Source organism: Castanea sativa, chromosome 10 (assembly GCF_040712315.1).
Source record: "Castanea sativa cultivar Marrone di Chiusa Pesio chromosome 10, ASM4071231v1".
In the NCBI taxonomy this organism is placed as follows: Eukaryota; Viridiplantae; Streptophyta; class Magnoliopsida; order Fagales; family Fagaceae; genus Castanea; species Castanea sativa.
In genome coordinates this window covers 23,944,350-23,968,754 of record NC_134022.1, presented here as the reverse complement: position 1 = coordinate 23,968,754, position 24,405 = coordinate 23,944,350, and the positions used below count along the sequence as shown (strand labels likewise).

Genomic DNA, 24,405 nt, shown 5'->3' with positions numbered 1-24,405 from the left:
TGTATGGCGGGTTTGTTTGTGGGTAAATGCATGCGGGGTAGAAAGTGCCTGAAAAATGTAAACTGTGATTTTGGAGGGAGTTACAATACCAAGAAACATTGTTAAAAAAAAAAAAAAAAATTATCCTCACATTACCATTGGAGATGATATATGCATCTTAGTGGCTTAAAAAGGAGTTTACGTCACTAGAAATTGGATTACATAAAAAAAATCTGAAAGTGATTGCCTTATTGCTATCAATTTTACCTAACTAATATAGCCAATGGAATATGATTAATTGCCTTGTTTAGTGCTTCATGTTAGATTTAAAAATGAGTCGGCACTCTTCATTTTTGTAGGACAATAGCAAATGCAGATTTGAAGCTGGAGTTGTCCCTCCATCCCTAATGAACTTTGAAAACCACCCGCAGCCAAGAGACCATAACTCTTTGAAGATGCCTCCAGACAGTTAACCACAAAATCAACTCCATATGTTGAAAGTGGTTCAAGTCTCCAACGACTATATGTCCATAAACTCACATCATAACCCACACCGCCAAATAAAATCAATGATTGGGTAGAAATGTTGCTGATTTTGTCAATTTTTGGAGGTTCATATGGTGGCCGGTTTTCAAGTTCTGCTTTAGTAGCAGCGGGATTCTCTTTAGCTTTAATGATTCTTTCTTGACGAGATTCTTCTTGCTTCCTTAGGTCTTCCATTTCTTTATATTTTTCCCTCGTACTTGCACCCCCTATAGAAAATGTAAATGAATGTAAACCTAAGGATTTAGGATTTCAAGAGTGATACTGTCATTGAAAGAAGCTAGAGACTATCTTTCTCTTGAATTTCACAGCCAAGTGTCTGACATAGTAGCTTATGATTATTAGGTACACATCTTATATTTATGGAATTATGAGAAATGGCTACTCTATTGTGACTCTGGTGTTAGATGCTGGAACATTTTCACTATTCAATTCTAATCTGCAGGAAATTGGATTACACATCTTATATTTTTTGCCTGTTCCATGCTTGCGTTGGCCTGGTTTTACCTTCACTGGCGAAATTGAGGACAATGTATGTTAAAGTAAGTTTTCTATCTTATAACTTTTGAACAGTCAGCTATACTTTTTGTCAAATAAGAAGCTTCTGTGGTGCACTTTGTAGTTGTACGTTTCTTGTCACACAATTGTATTTATTCTCAGGTTTGGAGTTTCATTTAAGCATGTTGTATAGGGGGTGTAGGTACGAGGGAAAAATTTAACGACATGGAAGACTTAAGGAGCAAGAAGAATCTCGTCAAGAAAGAATCATTAAGCTAAAGAGAATGTCGCTGTTGCTGAAGCAGAACTTGAAAACCGGCCACCATATAAATATCCAAAAGAGGACGAAATCAACAACATTTCTACCCAATGATTGATTTTATCTGGCGGTGTGGGTTATGATGTGAGTTTATGGACATATAGTCGTTGGAGACTTGAACCACTTTCAATATATGGAGTTGATTTTGTGGTTAACTGGCTTGAGGCATCTGCAAAGAGTTATTGATTAATAGTTTTTTTTTGCTATCATAAAATGTATTGGTGTACGTATAAAATAAATGTGATCTTGTTGTTGTATTGGTGCAATAGTCCCTAATGGATCACATTGTATGTATAGGTATTCTAATTGCAAATGTAAAGTCTGGAATTATATTAATGGTCAGATATTTTAGATTTTATGTTGTAACTTCTTCAGTTACATCAATCTTCAATCCAATTCAAGTACTTAACTTCTGCTGTTGTCCAATGCATGCTTTTATTTATACAAAAATCTAATTTCTTATGTTGATAAGCCATGTATAAGAGGAAATTTCTTTATGTCTTTCAAACTAAACTATTTAATTCCAGAAGTTGCTCAATTGCACACCTTGTATTTTAGTTTTTTTTGATAGTTTTGTTATTTATCTGAAATTAGTGAAAAATCTTAGAAATCGAACAGTTGAAACTTGATTTTTGGAGTGGAAGTCCAGTTTCAAAGGCTCGCTTCCTTGTGAATATTTCCAAAAGAATTCAGGTTTTAAAGGCTCAATTTTCAGTGATTTTTTTAAAATATGAGATCGTTGAAAAGTTTATTTCCAATTTTAAATCGAGTTCCAACGGCTTGATTTTTAGTGGCCTTTTTTTAAAAAAATTCCGTCAAAATCGAGCCTTTGAAATTTTATTTCCATTGAAAATCAAGTTTCAAAGACTCGATTTTAAGTGGTTTTTTTAAAAATAATATCCTGTCAAAATCGAGCCCTTGAGACTCGATTTTACCCAACTAAAAAAAAACGTGAAAATCAAGCCTTTGAAACTTATTTCCATTAAAAATCGAGTTTCAAAGGCTCGATTTTTAGTACAAAAAATATCCCATCAAAATCGAGCCTTTGAAACTTTATTTTCAATGAAAATCGAGTTTCAAAGGCTCGATTTTTAGTGGTTTTTTACCCCGTCAAAATTGAGCGTTTGAAACTTTATTTCCATTCAAAATCGAGTTTCAAAGACTCGATTTTAAGTGGCTTTGTAAATTTGCTGTGGAAACGGTCCGTTGAGGGAATTTAGGCAACCCAATGTAAATCGAGTTTCAAAGACTCGATTTACACTGGGATTTTGTTTTCATTTTTTTTGCAGCTACTCCTGCAACAGTACAACAGTAAACCAGAATTATCCCTTCCCCTACAACGCAAAAGCTAGCTAGGCAAAAGCTGTACAACGCAACTAATGTAACGAGTACAATGGATAGCAAATAGTTCAATTACAACAACATTCAGCAATAAACAAAAAACAGAAAATAACAACTAACTAAAAATGAACATAGTCTACATTCGACAACAACATTGAACAATAAAAAAAATAACACTTGTAGATAACCACAACATTCAGCACTTCTCCATACAGAAGATAACCACAAGTTCCACGTACATTGCCAAAACTTCAATAGAGTCTCCGCTCGCCTGACAAACATGAAAATACAATCATTAGTTTCCAAATGCGAAGAACAAAAACCAAATGACAATCATAGCATATTATATAAAAACAGTGAGGGCACTTGCCTAGTTTGTAGCACTACCACTTGTCGAAGCCCCATGGGAATTGGGACAGCTTCTACGGTTATGCCCCTCTTGATGACACACTCCACATCGCTGCCTCGGTTGAATCTCCCTCAAGTTCGGATCTTCCCTCCGGCTTCCCCGTTCTCGCCGTACCCCATCCATTTCATTCCTTATTCTTGAGGCCACAGGACCTTTGGCCCGCAACAGCTGTGGGTCAGGCACCCATCGTGGTCCGCGAACGTCCCTCCACAATGACTCTGACTTTGGCACCACAAAATTATGTGAATATGTGTGAATGGCGTTGTTTAAACTGTAACATGGGTCAATATAGCTAATCGCGTCGAGGTGCAGAGCTTGAAGAACTTTAATTGCGTGTGAACAAGGGATCTTCAAGTTTTGCCACTTTCTGCAACCACATATTCTATCAAATACGTGCACTTCATGACTGTGGTTTCCCCCTCCACCTCTATGGTCGTTGTACGGGGTAAGCACTTGATATACACCAGTTTCATGATTAAAATTCCTCACAGTGTGACCTGCGGTTTTCTACGCATTTTTGTTATAGATCTCCATTGCATAATCACTCCACACCTTATCTCGAGAGATATCTTTCGTAATTTTTTTACGTCGATCGTGGAAATATGCAACAAGTTTGGACCAAGTGAACTTAACCATTGTCGCAATGGGCAAACTGCGGGCACCTTTAAGTACCCCATTAAAGCACTCAGAGATATTGGTTTTCATTGCCCTATAACGTCTTCCACCATCATGTGACTGGGTCCATTTGTCCAAATCCTCACTGATTAAATATGTGTATGGCATACAGCGTGCAACATGGCGATCAGTAGGGTCTACACCCCTCAGTAAATTAATCTCGGTCTCCTTAATGATTTGCATTATGGATTCAAATTTAGCTTCATGGGATGCATATCCAGCTTTCAAGGCCAATGCCTTCAGAATCAGGTCATCAAAGCGTCTGTTGAAGTTGCTAGCAACATGTCGAAGGCAATATCGGTGATATACCTGTTTTGTTCCGTCTCTCCGTCTAGGCCACTGTCGAATGACATTTTTGATACCTTTATGTCAGTCAGAAATAATGCAAATGCCGTTGGCAGGTATAACATGCTCAATCGAAGCCCTAAGACACTCTAAAAACCACCCCCAACTAGCCTCTGACTCTTTGTCCACAACAGCAAAGGCAAGAGGCAAAACCTTTTGGTTGGCATCGGTTGCCATTGCAATCATCAAAACCCCTTTGTATTTACCATACAAATGAGTCCCATCAATACTGATCACTGGCCTGCAATATTGGAATGAAGCAATGCATGGAGCAAATGCCCAATATACATAGCGCAGTAACGCAGAATTCTCGTATGACCTAGGTATGGTGTGATAGTTGTACTGGGTACCCGAATCCTGATCCAAGTATGCCAACAACAACTTTCGCAACCTTTGGTAAGACTCCTCCCAATCCCCAAATATCTTAGCAATTGCCTTTTGTTTTGCGTCCCATACTTTATAGTAAGAAAGCTCATGTTTATACTTAGTATGTATGATGTCCCAGAGATCTTGTATACGAGCAGTGTGATTTTGTCGTAATTTTTCCACAATTTCTGATGCAACAAAATTAGAATCCATCATTTTACCGTCTCTTCGCAGGCCAAAGGGTATACAAGTGTGTGGACCCACATAAGACGTGACCATCCATAGACCATTAAGTTTAACCTTCATGAATGCCCCAACGTACCACTTGCAATTGTCATCAACGCATGCAGCGCACAATTTATTTTTGGTCGACCTCCGGATTATAAAATTTCTATTATCATTTGCTGCGTATATTACCAATGCACGCTTTACCGCCTCTTTATTTGCAAAAGTCAACCCTTTATGAAAATGCATCCCATCTTCCCAAGTAGAAACAAATGGTATCTGAAGACGCGAAGGATCAACCATATTTTCCCAAGTATTTGCATAAAATGAGTCGGCAGGAGCTCTGTAGGCAGTGGTCGTATTTGTATCATGCTGGATGCCAATATCATCGTCTGCATCACCTTCATCATGGTACTCCATATTTTCCTCTTCAAAATTGGGAACGACTTCATGGTCATCAATATCGTTCTCAAAGTCGCCTCGCTCAATCCTCTCTTCGTATTCATCCACGTCATCAATATTTTCACCATCATTCGCGGCATGATCTTTGTCTTCGTCTTCCTCCTCTAAATGTGTCTCTTGAGGATGGAGGGGTTCACTAGTATTGGCAACATGATCTTGAGATAGGAGCGTATAACCTCCCATTGTATACCCTCCCATTGTAGTACATCCATCATCTAGGGTTGTAAATTGTAAAGCCGTAGTTGTTTGTTGCACCACCTCAGTATCAACTTCTACAAGCGGCTCCGAACTTACGTACAACTCAGCAGCATTTACTTGGGGCATTTTTTGGATCCTATTAAACATCATCTTTACATGTTTGTCTTCTTTGATCGCCATATACCCGTAATTTATCCGTTCATGAAGGACTTCTTGTGGGTAATGATAAATAATCTTGATGTCATACCAAGCAGGGTTCAAACTCAATGAGTGCATTATTTTCCTCTTCAAATCATCCAACGTCTTCAACTTACGACGTATCATCATGTAGTAGCATTCAATACCCAACCCTCTAAATGAGAATCCGTCAATCTCTCCAGGATTGTCAAGGGGTCCACCATAGTATACATTTATATCAATATTCTTCAGAGATTGTGAACCTATTAAAGAGTAAAGTATAATATGTTAGTGACATATTTTATCTCTTTTATTTAACATCAATTACAAAACCTTGAATATATACTCAAAGTACAAAAATTACAACTTCTCACCCCACAATTGCATATACTCACCCCACATCACATACAAACACACTCAATCATTATCATTTCGTACTCAAACAAATAAAAAAATTAAAGACAAAACTCACCCCCATTACAAAATTTCGACTCAGTTCTAACAAAAATATAAATAAAAATATCAAACCAAACAACAAAAGTTATGAGGATGTGCAAATGAATGAGTGCAATTTGATCATGAGTAATCAAAATTAGACATATCATCTAATTTCAAAATCAAGGCATTAATATACAGTTAAATATACCATATGTGATATACAAACTCAAATTTAATACAAATTATGGAGATAAATTCACCGAAAGCTAGCAAAAAGACTTCCTAGGTCATGAATAAAAAATATATATATATATATATATATATCTTTCTCCTCACTTTCTAAAATAGATATATATATATATATATATAAATATAAATATAAATATATATATGTATGTATGTAAATATATATATATATTTATATAAATATATATGTATGTATGTAAATATATATATATGTATGTATGTATGTATGTAAATATGTAAATATATATATATATATATATATATATATATAGGTAAGAGTGAGGAGAACATTACCTGACATGAGGATGTGCAAATATGCTACTAGGATTGTATGAGAGTGAAGAGAGGAGCAATGTTTGTGTGAGAGTTGAGAGAGGAGCAATGTTTGCTGAATGTGTATGATGAGATGGTTTTGCTGAATGTGTGAGAGAGGAGCAATGTTTGCTTTCCTGTACAGTTTTTTTTTTTAAAGATTCCTGAGAGACCTACTGGAGACCTATTTTCTGAAGACATACGCGTGCTTTCTTTTTCTGAAAATTCACGTGATACTTACCTACTCTCAGAAACCATTACATTACTGAAGACTCCACCATTACACTACTGAAGATTCCAGACCAGACTGAACATTTCAGACCAAACCAGACAACCAGATGGACATGAAAGTGACAGATGGGACCCAAGGCTGGGGAAAGACCCCACTTAAAAATCGAGTTTATGAGACTCGGTTTCCTAAAATGGAAATCGAGTCTTTAAAACTCGAGATCTAAGTGGCGTTTACGTGGCAAGAATCAAGTCTCTAATACTCGGTTTAAAAATCGAGTGTCTAAGACTCGATTTCCAGGTGGATGCCACCTGGAGAAAACGCCACATCACACTCAAAAACCGAGTCTCAAAGACTCGAATTTTAGGCCTAAAATCAAGCCTCTGAGAATCGAGATGTTAGTAAATGATATAGTTTGGAAACCGGGCCTGCTAACTATATAATTAGAAACTGAGAGTTATTTTGCTATTTTTGCCTAATTTTGCAAACATGACAACTAACTAAAATATTGCAAAAATAATGTTAAATGCAAAAAAAAAATTCTTCCAAACCCATTTACAAAAACTCTTCATCTCCAACAATCAAACACAACCACCAGAGAGAAACAACGAATCAACAAAACCAAGCAAACCGAGAGACCCACAACGAAGCAACCCAGGCGGTGAAGCAACGGGAACCCATCGGCGAAGGCTTCAGGCGGCGGCGGCGAAGGTCACAGGCGAGGGAAATCGGCCCGGACTGTACTTCTCCACTTCGGGTTCTCACTCTCTCTCTCTCAATCAGATTTTCAGAAATCCGATCCTTTGGGGTTTTGGGTCTTAAGAAAGAAAATCGGATTCCCGAGCCTTTGGGTTTTTTCCATTTGTATGAAAAGCTATGGCACTACCAAAAATCACAGAAGCACGTAATAATCTTCGTAAATCCATTAGACCTTGTGCTCTGCTTTCACTTCTCTTCACCAAGAACCTCTCTCACACTCACAGACCCATTTGCACCAAAACTCATGCTAATATTTATGACTCATCTTTTCATTCTGACCTCACCAGCATTACAAATGGCTTCATTTCCATCTTCACCAAGAAACCATTTTCCCCACACAACCCAGAACTCGATAGCCTTTCACCAAGACTCACCACCCAAGTCGTTGAAAGTGTGCTAAATTGCCTCAAGAGTTGGAAAATAGCTCACATGTTCTTTACTTGGGCCTCAAATCAACGTGGTTATAAGCACAATTGTTATACTTATAATGCCATGGCCTCAATCCTATCACGTGCTCGACAAATTGCCCCACTGAGAGCCATAGCCATGGATATTGTAAATTTGCGTTGTTCCATGTCTCCAGGAGCTCTGGGATATCTAGTAAGGTGTTTGGGCAGTGTAGGACTGTTTGATGAAGCTAACGTATTGTTTGATCAAGCTAGAATGATGGGTCTTTGCGTTCCCAATGACTATAGCTATAATTGTTTGTTAGAGGCTTTATCTAAGTCTAATTCAGTTGATTTAATTGAAATGCGAATGAAAGAGATGCACGATTATGGTTGGAAATTCAGTAAATACACGTTGACCCCGGTGTTACAAGTCTATTGCAATGCTGGCAAGTTTGAAGAAGCTCTGAGCATTTTCAATGATATGAATGAGCGGGAGTGGGTCGACATGCACGTATTCTCTATCTTAGTTTTGTCTTTTAGCAAGTGGGGTGAGGTAGATAAGGCCTTTGAATTGATTGAGAGAATGGAAGACCATAATATTATGCTGAATGAGAAGACTTTTCGCGTTCTGATTCATGGGTTTGTAAAGGAATCCAGAGTGGATAAGGCCCTTCAATTGTTTGATAAAATGCAGCAATCAGGTTACTATCCTGATGTTTCACTATATGATGTGCTCATAGGAGGACTCTGTAAAATTAAGGAGCTGGAGAAAGCCTTACATTTGTTTTCAGAAATGAAGCAGTTGGGAATTCATCCCGATGTTCAAGTACTTACAAAGCTTATGACATCTTTCTCTGAAGAGAACAAAATGTTCCAATTACTTGAGGAAATGCAAGAAGATATTGACGAGGAAGCTATGAGTTTGCTTTACAATTCTGTTCTGAATGCTCTTGTTAATAACAACTCAATCGATATAGCTTTTCTCTTGCTCAGGGCAATGATGGGGGATCAATATGATGCTGATGTTGTGGAACATAAACTCCCAAGGGTTAAGAAAGCCATTTGCCCTGACACCACTTCTTTTAGTATTGTTATTGATGGTCTACTCAGGACTGGTAAGTTGGACTCAGCACTTAACATTTTCCAGCATATGAAGCAAATTGGTTGTGCACCAAATATAATGATTTATAAAAATTTAATTGATGGTCTGTGCAATTCAAATAGATTGGAAGAAAGTTATGAGCTTTTCAGAGAGATGAAGCTGTCAAGATTTGAACCAACCCGTTTTACCTACAACTCTATATTTGGGTGCCTATGTAGAAGGGAAGATGTTGTCGCAGCTCTTGATCTGGTGAAAGAGATGCGTGTTTGTGGATATGAACCATATACAAAACATTCTACCTTGCTTGTAAAAGGGCTATGCAAACATGGGAGAGCAGTAGAAGCTTGCAAATTTCTTGCTAGCATGGTTCAAGAAGGTTTCCTCCTTGATATAATTCCCTATTCTGCAGCCATAGATGGTTTAATCAAAACTCAAGAAGTGGATCGAGCTTTGGAGTTATTCCAGGACATTTGTTCTCGTGGCTATTGTCCTGATGTGGTTGCATACAACATATTGATAAGTGGGCTCTGTAAGGCAAAGAGAGTTTCCGAAGCCGAAGATATTCTGCATGAGATGGAGGTCAAGGGGCTTGTCCCCTCAGTCATTACCTACAATCTGCTTGTAGATGGATGGTGCAAAAATGGTGATGTTGATCAGGCCATGCTGTTCCTTTCCCGGATGTTTGTGGAAGATAGAAAGCCTAATGTGATTACTTACACTACTTTGATGAATGGGTTATGCAATGCTGGAAGACCTGATGACGCACTGGTGCTTTGGAATGAAATGGGAAGAGAAGGGTGTTCTCCAAACAATATCGCTTTTATGGCCCTCATTCATGGTCTTTGTAAGTGTGGTAGGCCTGACACGGCACTTGTATATCTTCACCAGATGCAAGAGAAGGAAATGGAACCTGACACCTTTGTCTATGTAGCACTAATGAGTAGTTTTCTATGTAATCTTAACCTACCCTTGGCTTTTGAAATTTTAAAGGAGATGGCTGGGAAAGGAAACTTTCCAGATCCACTGGATAAGAACTGCCTTATTGTTAGAGATGCAGTACTTAAGTTGTCGGAAGATGCCAGGACTTCTTCAAGAGTTAGAAATCTTATTGCAGAGGGTAGAATTCCTAAAATATGCTGTTCAGACGTCAAAGATGAAGGTTGACATGAACTTATTGATTGATTAGGAGTCACTAAGATAGCACAGATATGCTCAAGGAAATTTTTAGTATAGAACTGGGGTGCTCAGGTTAAAGAAAGCAATATGTCCTTCTCAGCTTAAATTTGGATGGTGAATTATTTTCGGCAGGGAAGGCTCTGTATAATCGACCTACCTTTGGGGTTTGTGACTCTCACATCACCAAGTGACTCATGTTTGTCTTGGGAAAATCCTGTCATTCTTTTTCATTATTATTGATTTGAATTATATAAAGAACACTGAATATGAAATGATTTAGTATCCTTAATTTATTAATCCTTTAGTCGGATAGAATTTAAATGAAAACAGTTCTACATGTGGATGTAAATATAGGACATGGATCATTTATTGTTCAATGTAAACTGAAGATGTTTTCAATCAAATTCAATCCATTAGTTGGATGCAAAAGTCATTTATGAATCTTTTTATGAAAAATTTATAGAATCAAATACAATTCCGTTAATAAGTTTGTCTAATGTCAAAGAACTGGTGCTATTGTTTTCTATTATTTTTTTTGAAGTTCCTTCATGACATGTTCCCCTTCCCTCTTCCTCTGCCCCTAACTTTTTCTTTTTGTCTGCTCTCTTGTAGATGCCAATAAGAGAAGCCTGCCATGTTGCTATGCAAATGAATCATCCAAGTAAACATAGGCTTTGGAAGCATGCCCTGGCTTGGCAGCAAGCCAAAGGACAAGGATTGACACCTGTTCTGGAAATTGTAGTATGAGTCTTTAAATAGACATTATCTTTTTTCCAGTTTTTTCATTTATAGAAGTTGGTTGACTTTTCTTCTTCCTTGGGATAGTGAGGAGGGATTTAATTTTTTCTTTTTTGAGTGATTGAAATTTAGTCACAATAGGCGTGGAGCTTATGACTTAAAGTGTGTTTTTTGTCACAGAAAAAATATGTTTACATGGGTTTATTATATGTATCTGATTCTATTAAAATATGTGTTATCTCCACATTTTGGCCAAATCAGGTATCATATGGTTCAGAACTGAGCAATCGTGGACTAACCTTTGATATGGATTTCTCTGATTTTATGGACGGAGACCAGCCAATATCATATGAAAAAGCAAAGGAATACTTTGCTAATTTTTTTTGTGTCCTTAAAAGTGCCCAATATGTGAGTGGATATAGGATACTTGATATTAATATATATATATATATATATATATTAATATATATATTAATATATTAATATATATTGGCTCAACGCCAATATATTGGCTCTGATACCAAAAGGCTCAACGCGACTTACGCAGGACAGCATACCCACTTAAGGGCGCCGCATTTAATCGCAATACCGTTATGGGCGTAAACGAACCCCGCCTGGGCCGCCCTCAGCACCGCCTTTAGGGCATGACATGCCGAGGTGAGGATCAAACCTGGTACCGCACAATTACACGCCATCGAGCGCCGGCCATACAAGAGCCGTTCCTTACTCCTCGTCCGGAGCGTGAGAACTCTGGCCACGGAGAACTTCCGGTAATTGGCTGGTGGAAACTTTAGGGATATTCCAATCTCCTATGTCTAGATCTAGATCGGATAGCTCATAAGACTCCGAATTAATTGCTTCTACATCTGCTGGGATATCAGGAATGGATGTGGGTTGGGAACATCTACTGTTGGTAGAAGAGTAACTTCTAAACAACCTATTCATGATTCTGGGGTTACAAGTTTAAACCAACGATTACAACCTAGTCACTTTTATCCTCAAACTTCTGGATCTAACATTTAGATCTGAAGCACAAGTATACAACTATGGGATAGACACCTGATCTGTGAACTCCTTTCCGCCGGACTCTCCTCCAAAAATGGGGACCACCCTAACACGCCTTCTCTCGGCTACAACGGGCTGACCAAACCAAACCTAGGAAGATTTTCGGCCTCTTTAAAGAACAGAGAACACCACAGATTTTGGTAACAAATCTCACAGGTATATAAATTTGCAACAAACTTTTAGGGCTAAACACAAAAATAGGAAGAATCGGGATAACAGAGAAGCAAAGGTTAATCTGAACAAATAATCACAGAATAACAAATAGAATGGTTAGAAGGAGGCTCAGCCTACCATTTGCAGATGTAATAGAAAATGATGAAGTAATAGCAGACGAAGAAATAAATAAAAGGGAATGGTAGAGTTATCATGAAATAGATGTAAAACAAAATATGGGGTATGGGAGATATATCCATAAAATAATTCAAAATAATTATAATGCCAAAATAATCTGATAACTATGGCGGCAGTGCCGACCAACTTGATTAAATGATAAACAGTAACTTACAACTCGACCGGGCCAAACTTGGCTCTGATACCAAAAGGGGGGTAAGTTACAAGATAAGGCCGACTGAGGCCAGTGTGCGGAAAGTAATACAAATGAAAGCCGACTGAGGCTATATGGTTACAAATGACTAATACCGAATGAGGTATTTGACTGAGTCACTGGATTATAAAACTGGGTTGTTGATACTCTTTGCTGGAAGAGGAGGGAATTTTGGAGTTGCTGGTGCTCTCAAGGCTGGACCTTGTTTTCTCACAAAATTGGACCTCTGAGGTTGCTAATCAATTGTTGCTGATACAATTGGACCTGCTGAAGACTGGAGTCTTGGCTTCTTTATATAGGCTGGATGGAGCCTTGGATGCTGGCTGAAGACTGCTGAAATTACGGAGAGTAAATTGCTTTTACTGAGGTGAAAGTTGTTTCCACCGAAAGCAACAGGAACTCCGGATGATTATGTCGGTGAACAGTAAAACTTTCACTGTTCATGCTACAGTGATTTGTCCCCTTGCTTTTCTGGATTCGGTCACTGTTGAAATAGTAACCTGTCGGGGAATCTGCTGGGTGCTGGTACTGTTCATGATGCGGGTACTGTTCATATCAGTGGCTGGTGCTGATTTTGAATAGTAACCGGATTGCTATCTTATCCTGAACTGCTGGGTCAGGATGCTTTAGTTAGTATCAGGAGCATCTGATGGATACCCATCATAAGGATCCCATGGGGAATTGTCATCAAAATTGTGCTCGTGATAACTGGCATAATGGTTGCAAAGTCCACAATATATCAATGGCTCATAAACTGGTTCCTTTGTGATGAACCGGTTGAGATTCATGTAGTCAACCCTGTGGAGATTTGGAATAGCAGTGGAGTATGGTTTGTTGGTGAAAACGGAAATTCTTCCTGTGTTACCAACATGATGGTAGTCTCTCCATAAATCTTGCACAGTATCAAGGATTTCATTGGTGGAATGTTTTTTCCAGCATTCTGCAAGAGTGTAGGGAAAACTATATGATAAGTGAGAATCTCCTTCATACCAGGGCCCTTGATGGGTATGGCCATTAATGAGGACTAGATGAGTGGATGGTTGGACTGTCATCCAGTTGTTTCTTTCCCATTGTGGGATTGTGCTCCAGCATCTGATAGAAACAAAAGGACTTTTGACTTGTTTCACAACCTGTTGGATGATTTGGGGAAACTGGCTGATCTGGTTATGGCTTGATAGTTTGATCATTTTTATGAAGCCATATTCGAACATTTTTGATAACCAGCTGGGGTCCTTGTCAGGTTCTACTTCAAAGTTTATGAGGAGTCCTAGAAAAGGAAGATGTTGCTCATATACTCTGAGACTGTTCCCAAAATGCTTCTCCCACTCATTCTGCACTGGGTTATCACCTGTATCTCCTAAATTTGCATATGGATAAGGAGTGGTGATCAACACCTTGAAATGCTCAAACCATTCATCAGAAGATTCGAACATTGCCTTGGATCCTAAAATACTGGTTTGTATCTCAGGAAGTAAGTTGGCAACAACACTTCTTAAGGTAGACTGAGTCTTAAGACTGAGTCTAGCATAGTTGGTGCCCATGATAGTCTTTTTATCCATGGAATGGATATCCTCTTTGCCAAAGAGTTGACTAGGGAATGATAGGTTTCCTGCCTCAAGGTTTACTAGGTGGATTTCTAGTGCTTTGAGGGTTTTTTGGAAAAGTTTATTGCTGCTTTGGGTAAAGGCCATCTGTAGGTTATCAAGGATAAATTTAATGGAGGCTGGCAAATTTGTATAGGCTCCATTTTTGAAATGGTATTTCCTGAATAAAACTTCCTGTAGGATAATAGCCATATTACCACTGGAATATGTCACCTTTGTAGGGACAATTTCCTGAAGGGATATTGCTCCTCTATGGCTGGTAGAGGATGCGCCTTCATGCTTTACAAAAGACTGTCCCGCTGGTAGTCTTTTGTCTTGAGGATAGTCCCTTGCGGGTACTTTCCCCTTGCCCTTCTTCTTTGCTGAAGAAGTCATTTTCCACTCACTAGTGGTATTAAATATTGCTTTTTCTTTATCCTGCGAAGAAAGGTTTGGATCATTTGAGATTTTCAAATAATTGTTAAAAACCCTTTTGCTTTTAAAACTGATGGATGCAGAGATGCAAATATTTTCATGATGAATGCATGATGACAATTGATTGGAGTCAAAGGGGTGATCAATTGTTTTGGCTGAATCAAGATGCTGGGCTTGATTATGAGATGGGAGAATGGTGATAGTACTGAGAGTTTTTGATATGGAAGCTTTCTGGAGGGAGCAAACCTCCCAAGGTTCTGGGCTTCTCATAAACTCAAATTTGACAGACTGATCAAAAGGATGGGCTGTGATTCCTTCAGTGTCTGTGATGAAAGGGTACAATAAACACAAGAAAGGGTTTCCTAGGATGACTCTATCTGTCATGTTCTTGACAAGGACAAATTTTGTCATATAGGATATGCCGCCTTGGCAAACCTCAGCCTGTGGGATATTGAAATCAATTTGCATTCTTCCGCCACTTGCGGATGTTAATCTCTCCTTAGACTTTTTGAAGTATCTTGAGGGAATGATTCATTCTTGAATGCAATTAAGATCAGCACCTGAATCAATTAAGGCAATGACCTCAAATTCAAAATCTTTGCTGATGACAATCCTGACTTTGGAATGCCATTTATGGAAGTTAATCCTACTGATGGTATCTAAGAACAACTCTTTGCTAGGTTCCTGGATAAGGTCAGCTGTAGGGTTAACTGTTTGGTCAACTTCATCATCTGAGGGACCTTCCTCATTGCTTTGATTAGAAGTGTTTTCCAAAAGTTGGATTCTTCGATTAAGGAGATCATAATCGACCCTAAGAATGGTTAATTCTTGCTTTAGGGTTTTAACTTCTGATTTGGTTTCCTTAATTTCTCTTTGAAGGTCGTTGACCGTAACTTCCTTCTTGGACAGGGTAAACCTATTGTAGATTTGCTCTAAGTCTACCTTAGGTTGCTGGATTTTAAGGGCAGGCTTGCTGGTTTCCTTGACTAAGGTTTGGTGGAAAAGGGTAAGCTTTTGAGCTTTGATGACAGGATCTTCTATAGCCTCTATGAGGTCTAAAAGAAGCTCTTCTTGCCTGTTCAACACATTGATGGTTTTGTTCCTACAACAACCATCTTTGCATGGTGTGGGTTCATCCGGGCCACTAGAGGTACTGGTACTAGAGGAATCAGAGGATGACTTGTAAATCTGCCTAAGCTCACTGTCACTAGCACTGTTGAATGACTCGCTGTCTGAGCGGTCAAGTTCTAGTAACTTGAAGATCTCATTTTTGCTGGGTTAGTCACTAATGAGGGTATTTATAAGGGATTTGGCTTTAGCTCTACACTCATTCTTGAAATGACCTTTCTTTCCACAGTTGTAGCATTTGCCTGATGCTTGTGGAATGGGTTCCTTGGATTTTCCTTTCTTATAGAAATCATTAGTCCTGTACTTCTGTTTTCTATAATACTTGGTTGCTTTCTTCTTATAGGATTTTTCAAAGGATTCCTTTCCTTTGTGCTTGGATTTCCTTTTGGAAGGTTTGACTGAGGGTAAGCCATACTGTGTACAGAAATGTCCTATTTCGTACTTGGCTTTGTTCTTGTTGATATGGCTTTGGATTTTGAGATCCCTGCACATCTTCATTCCTTCACTTCGAATGGTGCTAGAGATGTCTCCATAGGTTAGGTTATCATAGTCAATGACACCTAAGGGGCTGCAAAGGGTTTCCTTAACCTTCTGGCTGAAGAGGGTTGGTAAACCATTAATAAATTTCTCCTTCCAAAATGGAGAATTACAATCTCTCCTGTGCATGACCCTAGTGGTAAAGACGTCTTCATACCACTTGTAATCTCCTAGGGTTTTACACCTAAGGTTACTCAGCTGCTCATAAATCCTAGTTGTGATATTGCTGGGTTTTCCTATGAAGTGTTTCATGATTGTATAAATCAGGGTATTGACTCCATCAGGAATTCCTTGTTCAATTTCATTGATGATGGGGTTTCCTTCCTCATCTTTCTGGATGGCGTACTTGATGTCTTCTTTAGACACTTCAGTAAGGCAATTGTTCCACCATTGCTGGAGTTTGCCTGTAAATCCTAATGCCATCATTTCAATGACTTCTTTATGGGGACGGCCTTCGTCCAGGTAGTTGTTGGCTACCATAGTCATATGCTGGATTTTGTTTAGGATTTCCTATTCTGATAAACCATTTATGTTCCATTCACAGAGTCTACCAGAAGATACTGAGAATTGATTACTAACATTCCTTTCCTCATACCGGAGGTCAGGGGGTGAAGGTCTAGGATACCAATTTTTGGTTGAGCTGGTTGGATCGGGATGGTAAAGCCGTTTTACTTCCAAATCCTGAAACTGGTTTTCTAATTGTTCAAACTCCTGGTCAGAGGCTTAGCTAGAACTGCTAGAGGTTGATTGGATGTCTAGAACGTTAACTGATGAAGGTTCCTTCTTCACAAGTTCATCCAGCTTCTGGGTGACTATTTCTAAGGCTGTCTTATCCTTAGGATAACTAAGGCTGGTGTGTCTAGCTGTGGGTAACTTGACTAAAGGCTTTTCAAGGGCTTGGGTCGGCTTACTAGAGCTTCCTGGCTGGAGGATGACCTTGTTATCGATCCTATCTTCTATTCTGTCAAGTTGTTTTCCTATGACATTTAGACACTGGTTGGTATAGTTGTTCTGCTCAATAACCTTGTCAACTGGTTGGTGTCTATCGGTGGTGGCTTTGAAGGGAGAGGCTATTATCTCCGTCTTGCGATGGTTGAAGGTTATGGCTTCTAGGGGTGGATGGCTAGACCTAACAACATCCTTGGTTGCATTGGGTCCTTCTATGGTCCAGGTTCTAGTGAGGACACAAAACTACTTGTGCTGGCCAAAATACCTTTCGAAGTATATGAAAAAGGGGACATTACGGGATATTTCCCTCATGAATGCCGTCCATGCTTCAAATACTTTTTCTTTTTTATCCCTGGTATAATTGGCTTTGTAGGCTTCTCTTTTAGTCCTGTTTTCCTCAGAACTAAACTCCTTACCTAATTCTTCTAGATCAGGAACGAATTCTCTGTTTAACACCAAGATATTCAGAGATTCTTCTTGCTGATCTGGAGGCTGTTCCATATCAGTTCCAGATGGGGATGGGGGGGATTGCTCACGATCGTCTTCCTCATTGACAATCGAATCCTGTTTGGCTGTGTAGCAAGGTGTGGTGAGTTGGGAATTGGTTCTAACTCCCTGAAGTTGGACACCTAAGTCTCTTCTAGACCTTGGGAAAGGTGATCCTAAAGGTCTGGTTGAGCTACACTGGGATGCAGGTCTATCTCTAAGGTAGATAGGTGATTGCCTATGGGGCTGATGTAGATCGGTTGGAGATCTAAACCGGGATGTGTCCAGAGGTTGCCTACACTCATAATCTAGAGGAGTGCTAAGCCTAGATCTGTCGAAACTTAACCTAACCTTGCCGTCGGCTAGTTGTTGGACAAATTCTAGATCTGGATTCTGGGCTGGGTTTTGGATCTGTAGAGTATGGTTCTCATTCTCTAAAGTCCAATTGGCTGGGAAAGTGATTTCAGACCATTTGAGGGTTCTAGGAATCCTAATCTTGGCGCTAGGGTCAGTGGTCTGGATGAGGGTTGTCTCACCCTTTTGTCTCCTATCAAGTGCTCCAACATTCATGTTCGTTCTCATGCACTTGTAGTAAACTCTGTATATCAAGGCGATCTGACTGGTTCCCTGTGTCATGAGGGTTCCATGGGTCTTGATATTGAGTGTGAGGGCTTTGATAACTGTGCTGTCATGGAGAAAGATGCTAAAATCTGGGAAACAGTTAAAATGTATGGGTCCGTTACTAAGATTGGTTTCTATGGTTCCTAGGAGGCTGTCGTCGAATCTAATGTGACGAGCATCTCTAAGGGCCATGAGGATTGAGCTGTTCAAACCTCTTCTGGTGAGTGGTTTCACTCCAACTTGGACTAATCCTATGTGTAGGAAGTTATGTCCTTTGTCTTTGTGCTTCTGGATAGCTGAAGGGGATAACAAGTAGCACGTTTCGTACTCTTTGTTGATTCCATAGACTTGTTCTATGGTCTTAACATGGTAGTCTGTTTTGAAAGCTGTTTTCAAAGACCATGAAGACTTATATATATATATATATATATATATATATATATATATATATATATATATATATTCCATTTGTCATGTTGGCCTTTCTTAGTTGTTTCCTTGCCTTCATTAAATTTTGAGTTAGCTCATTTCTGGCTTGCTGCTTTGATTATGATACACCTTTTCTGGTACCTTGCTTTGTGTAGAATTATTTTATTCTTAGGCTTTAAACTTGGCTTTTGATGTTACATTCCAAAAATTTGACCATTATATATTTTAGGCTACCAATCCACTTACTTTGCTTTATTATCTTGATAAGATTCAGTTGAGTTTGTATCATGCTTACTTTGGTATAAAGCCATTCTGCACGATCTTGCTTTTCTAATATATACTTCAATATTCTCTCTACTGTGGATCACTTCTTTGTTTCTCATGATATTTTAATTATGTGGCTGCTACTAATACTTAGTTATTCCAAAAACCAATGCAGTTTCTTTTCCTAGTTTTTTTTTTTTTTTGGTACGAAACTTTTCCTAGTCTTTTATGCTTATGAATATGTTCTTTTATATGAGGTTGACGTTGTGAATTTATTAGTGTTCAATGTATTTCATCAGCTTTGAAGTTAAGTACCTATGAAGTCCATTACTATTGTCTCAATACTATGAACATGCAGGTTTCTTCTGCTGTCCCAGAAGGCAAAGGTGTATCATCTTCTGCTTCTGTGGAGGTTGCTAGCATGGCTGCCATAGCTGCTGCTCATGGTAATTTTATATATCAAATATTCCAAACTTTGAGAACTGTCTTTTTAGGACTCAATCTTTTGACATCTTTTTATTTACTTATAAAAAAAAATTCTATATATATCTTGTATGTGGTACATCCCTACATATGCCTTAGATAATAAGAATGGGTTTAGTTGTAGTTGAGTAAAACATCAAACACTAAATCTACTTATAAAGACAAATAAAATTGTACTCGTCTGTAATTAAGAGGTCTCAAAAGCCCACATCAAATAGACAACAATTAATATCTTGAACATTCAAGTCTTTGAAATTTAATTTGAAGTACCCAGAAATTTTAGGGAAATGCTTAATCAACTTAATTCTTCTTCTTTGCTATTAACAAAAAAAAAAAAAAAACCTTAATTCTTCTTCTACGCTTTGCCACGAGATCTTGCTTTGCTCTGCCAAAAGGTCTGACTCTTTAGCAGAACCTTCAGATTGATATTCTTCCCTTAATCATAGATTATTTAATTTTTATGTACCTTGAGCATGTTATGCTACTTCATTTGTTATTTAATTTTGTTTATTAGGTTGAGAATCACTTTGTTGGAGCTCCATGTGGTGTGATGGACCAGATGACTTCAGCATGTGGTGAAGCCAACAAACTTCTTGCAATGGTGTGCCAGGTACGCATATTAGTTCTGTAGAAAGCTACTCTACTATGGTTGTTTTACAGATAAAAAATTGATGTCTAAAATTGAATCTATGCAGCCTGCTGAGATAGTTGGGCTTGTACAAATTCCCTCCCACATCCAATTTTGGGGAATTGATTCAGGAATAAGACACAGGTAAATGGTCCTTTAATATGTTTATCTCCATTCTCCTGATTTGTGTTGACATAAGTTTATCATGCGTGTTTTTTTAATTTTTACGGATGAGTTTGCTGAGTTGAGATTGCAAATATAATCCTATGGTTGTAATCTTCCTTTTCTTTCATACTATCCTAGATCATTCTTCTTCACCTTCCATCCTGTATCCATATATTCATTATCATGATGATTAATTGTGCTTTCATGTAAACATTATCAAATGAATTTAATATCTTAATCCCTTTATCTTGGTGCAGCAGTTGCTATCCTGTATAATCATAATTTATTTATGCTCTTTCATTCTCCTTTTTTTTTTTTGAAAGTTTTTGAATGCAAAGTTTGAGGGTATTTTGGTGGCAGCATGGGTGGTGCAGACTACTGATCCATCAGAGTTGGTACCTATGTGGGTCGAAAGATGATAAAGTCTACTGCATCTTCGATCTTGTCTTGGTCATTACCTAATGGTGATGGGCTAAACCTTGACGATTTGGATGATGTTGGTGTTGAACTATTGGAAGATGAAGCTTCATTAGATTACTTATGTAACCTTTCACCTCACGGGTATTGTCCTTTAGAAAGCTTTCCTTCTTGTGACTCTAATTCTTTATCAAATCTTAGTGAAGAGATTAAATGAATTATTTAATTTCTGAGGTTTAGTGGCCTGTCTCCCCCCCTCTTTCTGCACAAGTTTTTATTGGCACCTTCAGTTCTCCGGTAATCAGGGATAATCATGGTTCTTGATTTTTAAACATCAATCACAGATATGAGGCTCTTTATGCAAAGGTGCTTCCAGAGTCCATGCTTGGTGAGACATTTTTGAAGCAATATGCTGATCACCACGATCCTGTCACAGTTATTGATCCCAAGCGTACTTATGGAGTTAGAGCACCTGCTAAACATCCTGTATATGAAAATTTCCGTGTCAACGTTAGTAATTGTTTTTAACTGTTTGTTTGATAGTAGAGCACCTGCTAAACATCCTATATATGAAAATTTCCATGTCAAGGTTAGTAATTGTTTTTAACTGTTTGTTTGATATTTAGAGAATTGAAGTTGCATCATGAATGTCAATATTGAACCCCAAGGGTTAGCACAGTTGGTTAGAGATCATGTCTCATGAAGCAGGGGTCATTAGTTTGAATCTCCCTGTTCCCCTCTCCTTGAGGCCAAAACTTATCCAAAAGGGAGAATATCAGTACCGGATTGATATAGATGTTACTTCATGGAAAAGGAACTTTAATTTAGAGATTCATGGTGTTGTCAATCCAAAAGAGGATTTAATAATAATACCTATTGTGGTATAATTCATTTTTATTTTTTTTCCAATTATTTGAGGTTAATTGTGCTTTACTTTAACTCTGTTTGTCACATATGCACAGGTGTGTGCATGCTCATGTGAAAGTTCAAAATTTTGACATCCCCTAATCTCACTTTATTCCGTTACCACTAGTGTCAAGTGCAATGGGTAGTTTCTGGTTTGGTTGCAATTGTTGATTTGATGTCTTGTGATTGTAACTTTTAAGTTTGACCTTCTGCTCGACAGTACAGTCAATAAAGTGTGGCTGTTATACATATAATTGCAATGTTCCTGATATGTGTCAATCCTTTAAAACTTTTTAAAGTAAGTTGTAATTATTTTTAACCCCCTTGAATTTTTGCATATATTTGAATTTGAACTTTGCAATGAAAAATATCTATATTTTTGTGAGAATTATGTTGAATAATTAAATTTATCATTTTCTAAAAGTTTTAGCTTTGGGGAGAATCGGTACTTTATCAATTTTTTTGGGCTTTTTAAAATGTTTTTTTACCACCCTTTGTTTCTTAATATGAATAATTTATTTGAATGCTCTTGTATATCTATGAGAGTGTTACATGGTCCAGAATTTAGCTTTATATATATATATTACCATCCTTTTTTTCTTTGAAGTTGGATTTCTCATATAATCATTTGTTCGGTTTCTAAATGCTACATCAAATTGTAATTTTTCCATTCCTTTCTATTTACCTCTTTTGTTGCTTTCCTCTTCCTTAATTGTTTTTCTAAGGTAAAAAAACTCATCATTGTACATAACTTTATTGGAAAATTACTGTAGCTGAAGCTCGTAGGAGATATTCTTACTGAGGAGCAATCTCCGCTTGAATTGTGGTTAATATATCAAATTGTTTTTTTTAGCCAGACAGGATGGCCACAGCTCAGTGCTCTCATTGGTGCTGATCAGCCTCATATGTGCTTAATCTAAGTAGTGATAACTTTGACTGATATTACATGTGTCTGTCCGTGGATTATATTCTTCATTTAAATTTGTACTATGGTTTCTTTTTTAAGCACATTTTGTGGACTTAATCGCTTTAAGACATAAAAGACTTGAGAGATCATGTGGAGCAGATACCTTGTATGACTTAACTGTTGATTATATTATTACATGTCAGCTGAGTTACTTTGCTTAATTACTTTACTCACAGGCCTTTAAAGCACTTCTAACATCGGCAACTTCAGATGAGTAACTTACGGCTCTTGGTGAGCTATTGTATCTGGTATATACAAATTTCTAGTTTTGATAAATTGTTAAGCTTGGTTTTTGAAATCTACTGCTGCATGTATATAAAGGCAGCCTCATTGACGGAAATAATGCAAGGGAGACTAGTGACATCCGGGGAATCAAATTAATGGAGCATTTATACCCATAAAACTCAGCCCCTTCTATTCCTTGTATGAACGAGTGTTTTATTAATGGATCTGAGGAATTTTACGTGAAATAAACAAAAAAGTAACTCATTAAATGCTTAGATAAACTTGAATCCTGGAATTGATTGTTTGGAGAGTAGTGAGTACGCTTTTAATAATTCACGAACAAAACTACCTAGAATAGGTAAACTGTTCTAGTGGACTTCAGAGGTCCAACTTTGTAATCCTTAAAAAAATTAAACTTTATACACATAAAAATAATCACGTCATTTTTATCGTACATAATTGGTTGACTACTAGAAGTGATGGCAATTTAAATTATTGAAATAGCCCAATGAGCTCTAGCTCAATTGGCACCACCTTACAAGTGCTAGGTAGAGAGTTGGGTCATGGGGTTAATATCCATTGAATGAGTGCGTAGCTTACCAATCAAAATAATAATAATAATAATAATAATAATGCTGGAAATAGGTCCAAGGACTGATGATTTGAGCATGTCTCGGTTATGCAGCTGATTTTTTTTTTTTTTAAATAAAAACATTGTTTGAATGATGCAATATTTTGGCTCCATTGTAGATTTCATTAATTCTCTTTCTTTTGGATTACGACTTTCACTCTTTGTAATTACTTGGGAGTACGTTATGTGTGCACAGCTCCTCTTCAATATTACTTGTGAAAAAATGGTACAACAACAAATTGTTTAAGTTGTAGCCTGGATATGTAGAATCTATGTTCTGGTCTGATATATGACAATCAACACAAGGTTTGGGGGAGCAGCATATGCTCACTGATTCCATAGGCAAGTTGAGTTTGCCTTGGTTTGAGTTTAAACTTGAAAGTCAAGCCAGCCCATTTGACCATCATGGTGACTTCCAACCTTCAAAAATTAAGAAAATCAATAGTTCTGTGAGAAGAGAAATAAATGTTATTCTAGCCTCTGAGAGAGAGAGAGAGAGAGAGAGAGAGAGAGAGAGAGAAATGTTAGGACTTCATAAATCTTTTGGCTTGAAATGGGGTTGGAGGGTTGATTAGCCTAACCTTGCTAACCCAATGAAACCTGAACTATGTTATATCAAATGAGTTGTAGGATGTTGGAAGGTCTCATCCTGTCTCTGTTCTGTTCAGGATCAGATCCATATTTGGTGATTTATTTATCATTATGCTTCTAACACCAGCATGTTGTTTTATCATATCTTTAAAGGAGGTATTATGAGTTTGATAATTTTGTCTTGATCTTCTTTTGTATAAATGTTTGGATATCTTAGAAAACCTACTGTCAATAAGCTCTAGTTCAATTGACATCTCCTGCCTTATAAGTGTTAGGTAGAAGATGAGGTCATGGGTTCAAGATTTATATGATGTGTGTGTAACTAACCAATTAAAAAAAAAAAAAAAGAACTTACGAAAAAATAATAATAATAATCTTAGAAAACTTAGTGAAATTGCGGAGTTCTGATTTTCTTATTGATTTTTT

The 24,405-nt window shown here is 37.7% G+C and overlaps 2 protein-coding genes across 5 annotated transcripts; both read left to right on the top strand.

The window, feature by feature from the left end:
• Nucleotides 1-7,327: 7,327 nt before the first annotated feature.
• Nucleotides 7,328-21,345, top strand: LOC142614304 (putative pentatricopeptide repeat-containing protein At5g08310, mitochondrial). 4 transcript variants are annotated; one of them, XM_075786895.1, is made up of 8 exons: nt 7,328-10,352; nt 10,801-10,929; nt 11,188-11,334; nt 19,325-19,412; nt 19,964-20,059; nt 20,145-20,221; nt 20,603-20,803; nt 21,004-21,345. In XM_075786895.1, the coding sequence occupies exon 1, from the start codon at nt 7,639-7,641 to the stop codon at nt 10,174-10,176; it is 2,538 nt and encodes an 845-aa protein (XP_075643010.1). In that variant the 5' UTR covers nt 7,328-7,638; the 3' UTR covers nt 10,177-10,352; nt 10,801-10,929; nt 11,188-11,334; nt 19,325-19,412; nt 19,964-20,059; nt 20,145-20,221; nt 20,603-20,803; nt 21,004-21,345. The 4 variants fall into 4 exon arrangements, with proteins under 4 accessions (XP_075643010.1, XP_075643008.1, XP_075643006.1 ...); XM_075786893.1 differs by having other exon boundaries at nt 20,603-21,169; nt 21,286-21,345; XM_075786891.1 differs by having other exon boundaries at nt 20,603-21,345.
• On the top strand, nt 19,319-21,306 carry LOC142612266 (L-arabinokinase-like). The gene is made up of 6 exons (XM_075784380.1): nt 19,319-19,450; nt 19,964-20,059; nt 20,145-20,221; nt 20,633-20,803; nt 21,004-21,169; nt 21,286-21,306. Exons 1-6 carry the CDS (start codon nt 19,319-19,321, stop codon nt 21,304-21,306), a joined length of 663 nt encoding a protein of 220 aa, XP_075640495.1.
• Nucleotides 21,346-24,405: the final 3,060 nt, after the last annotated feature.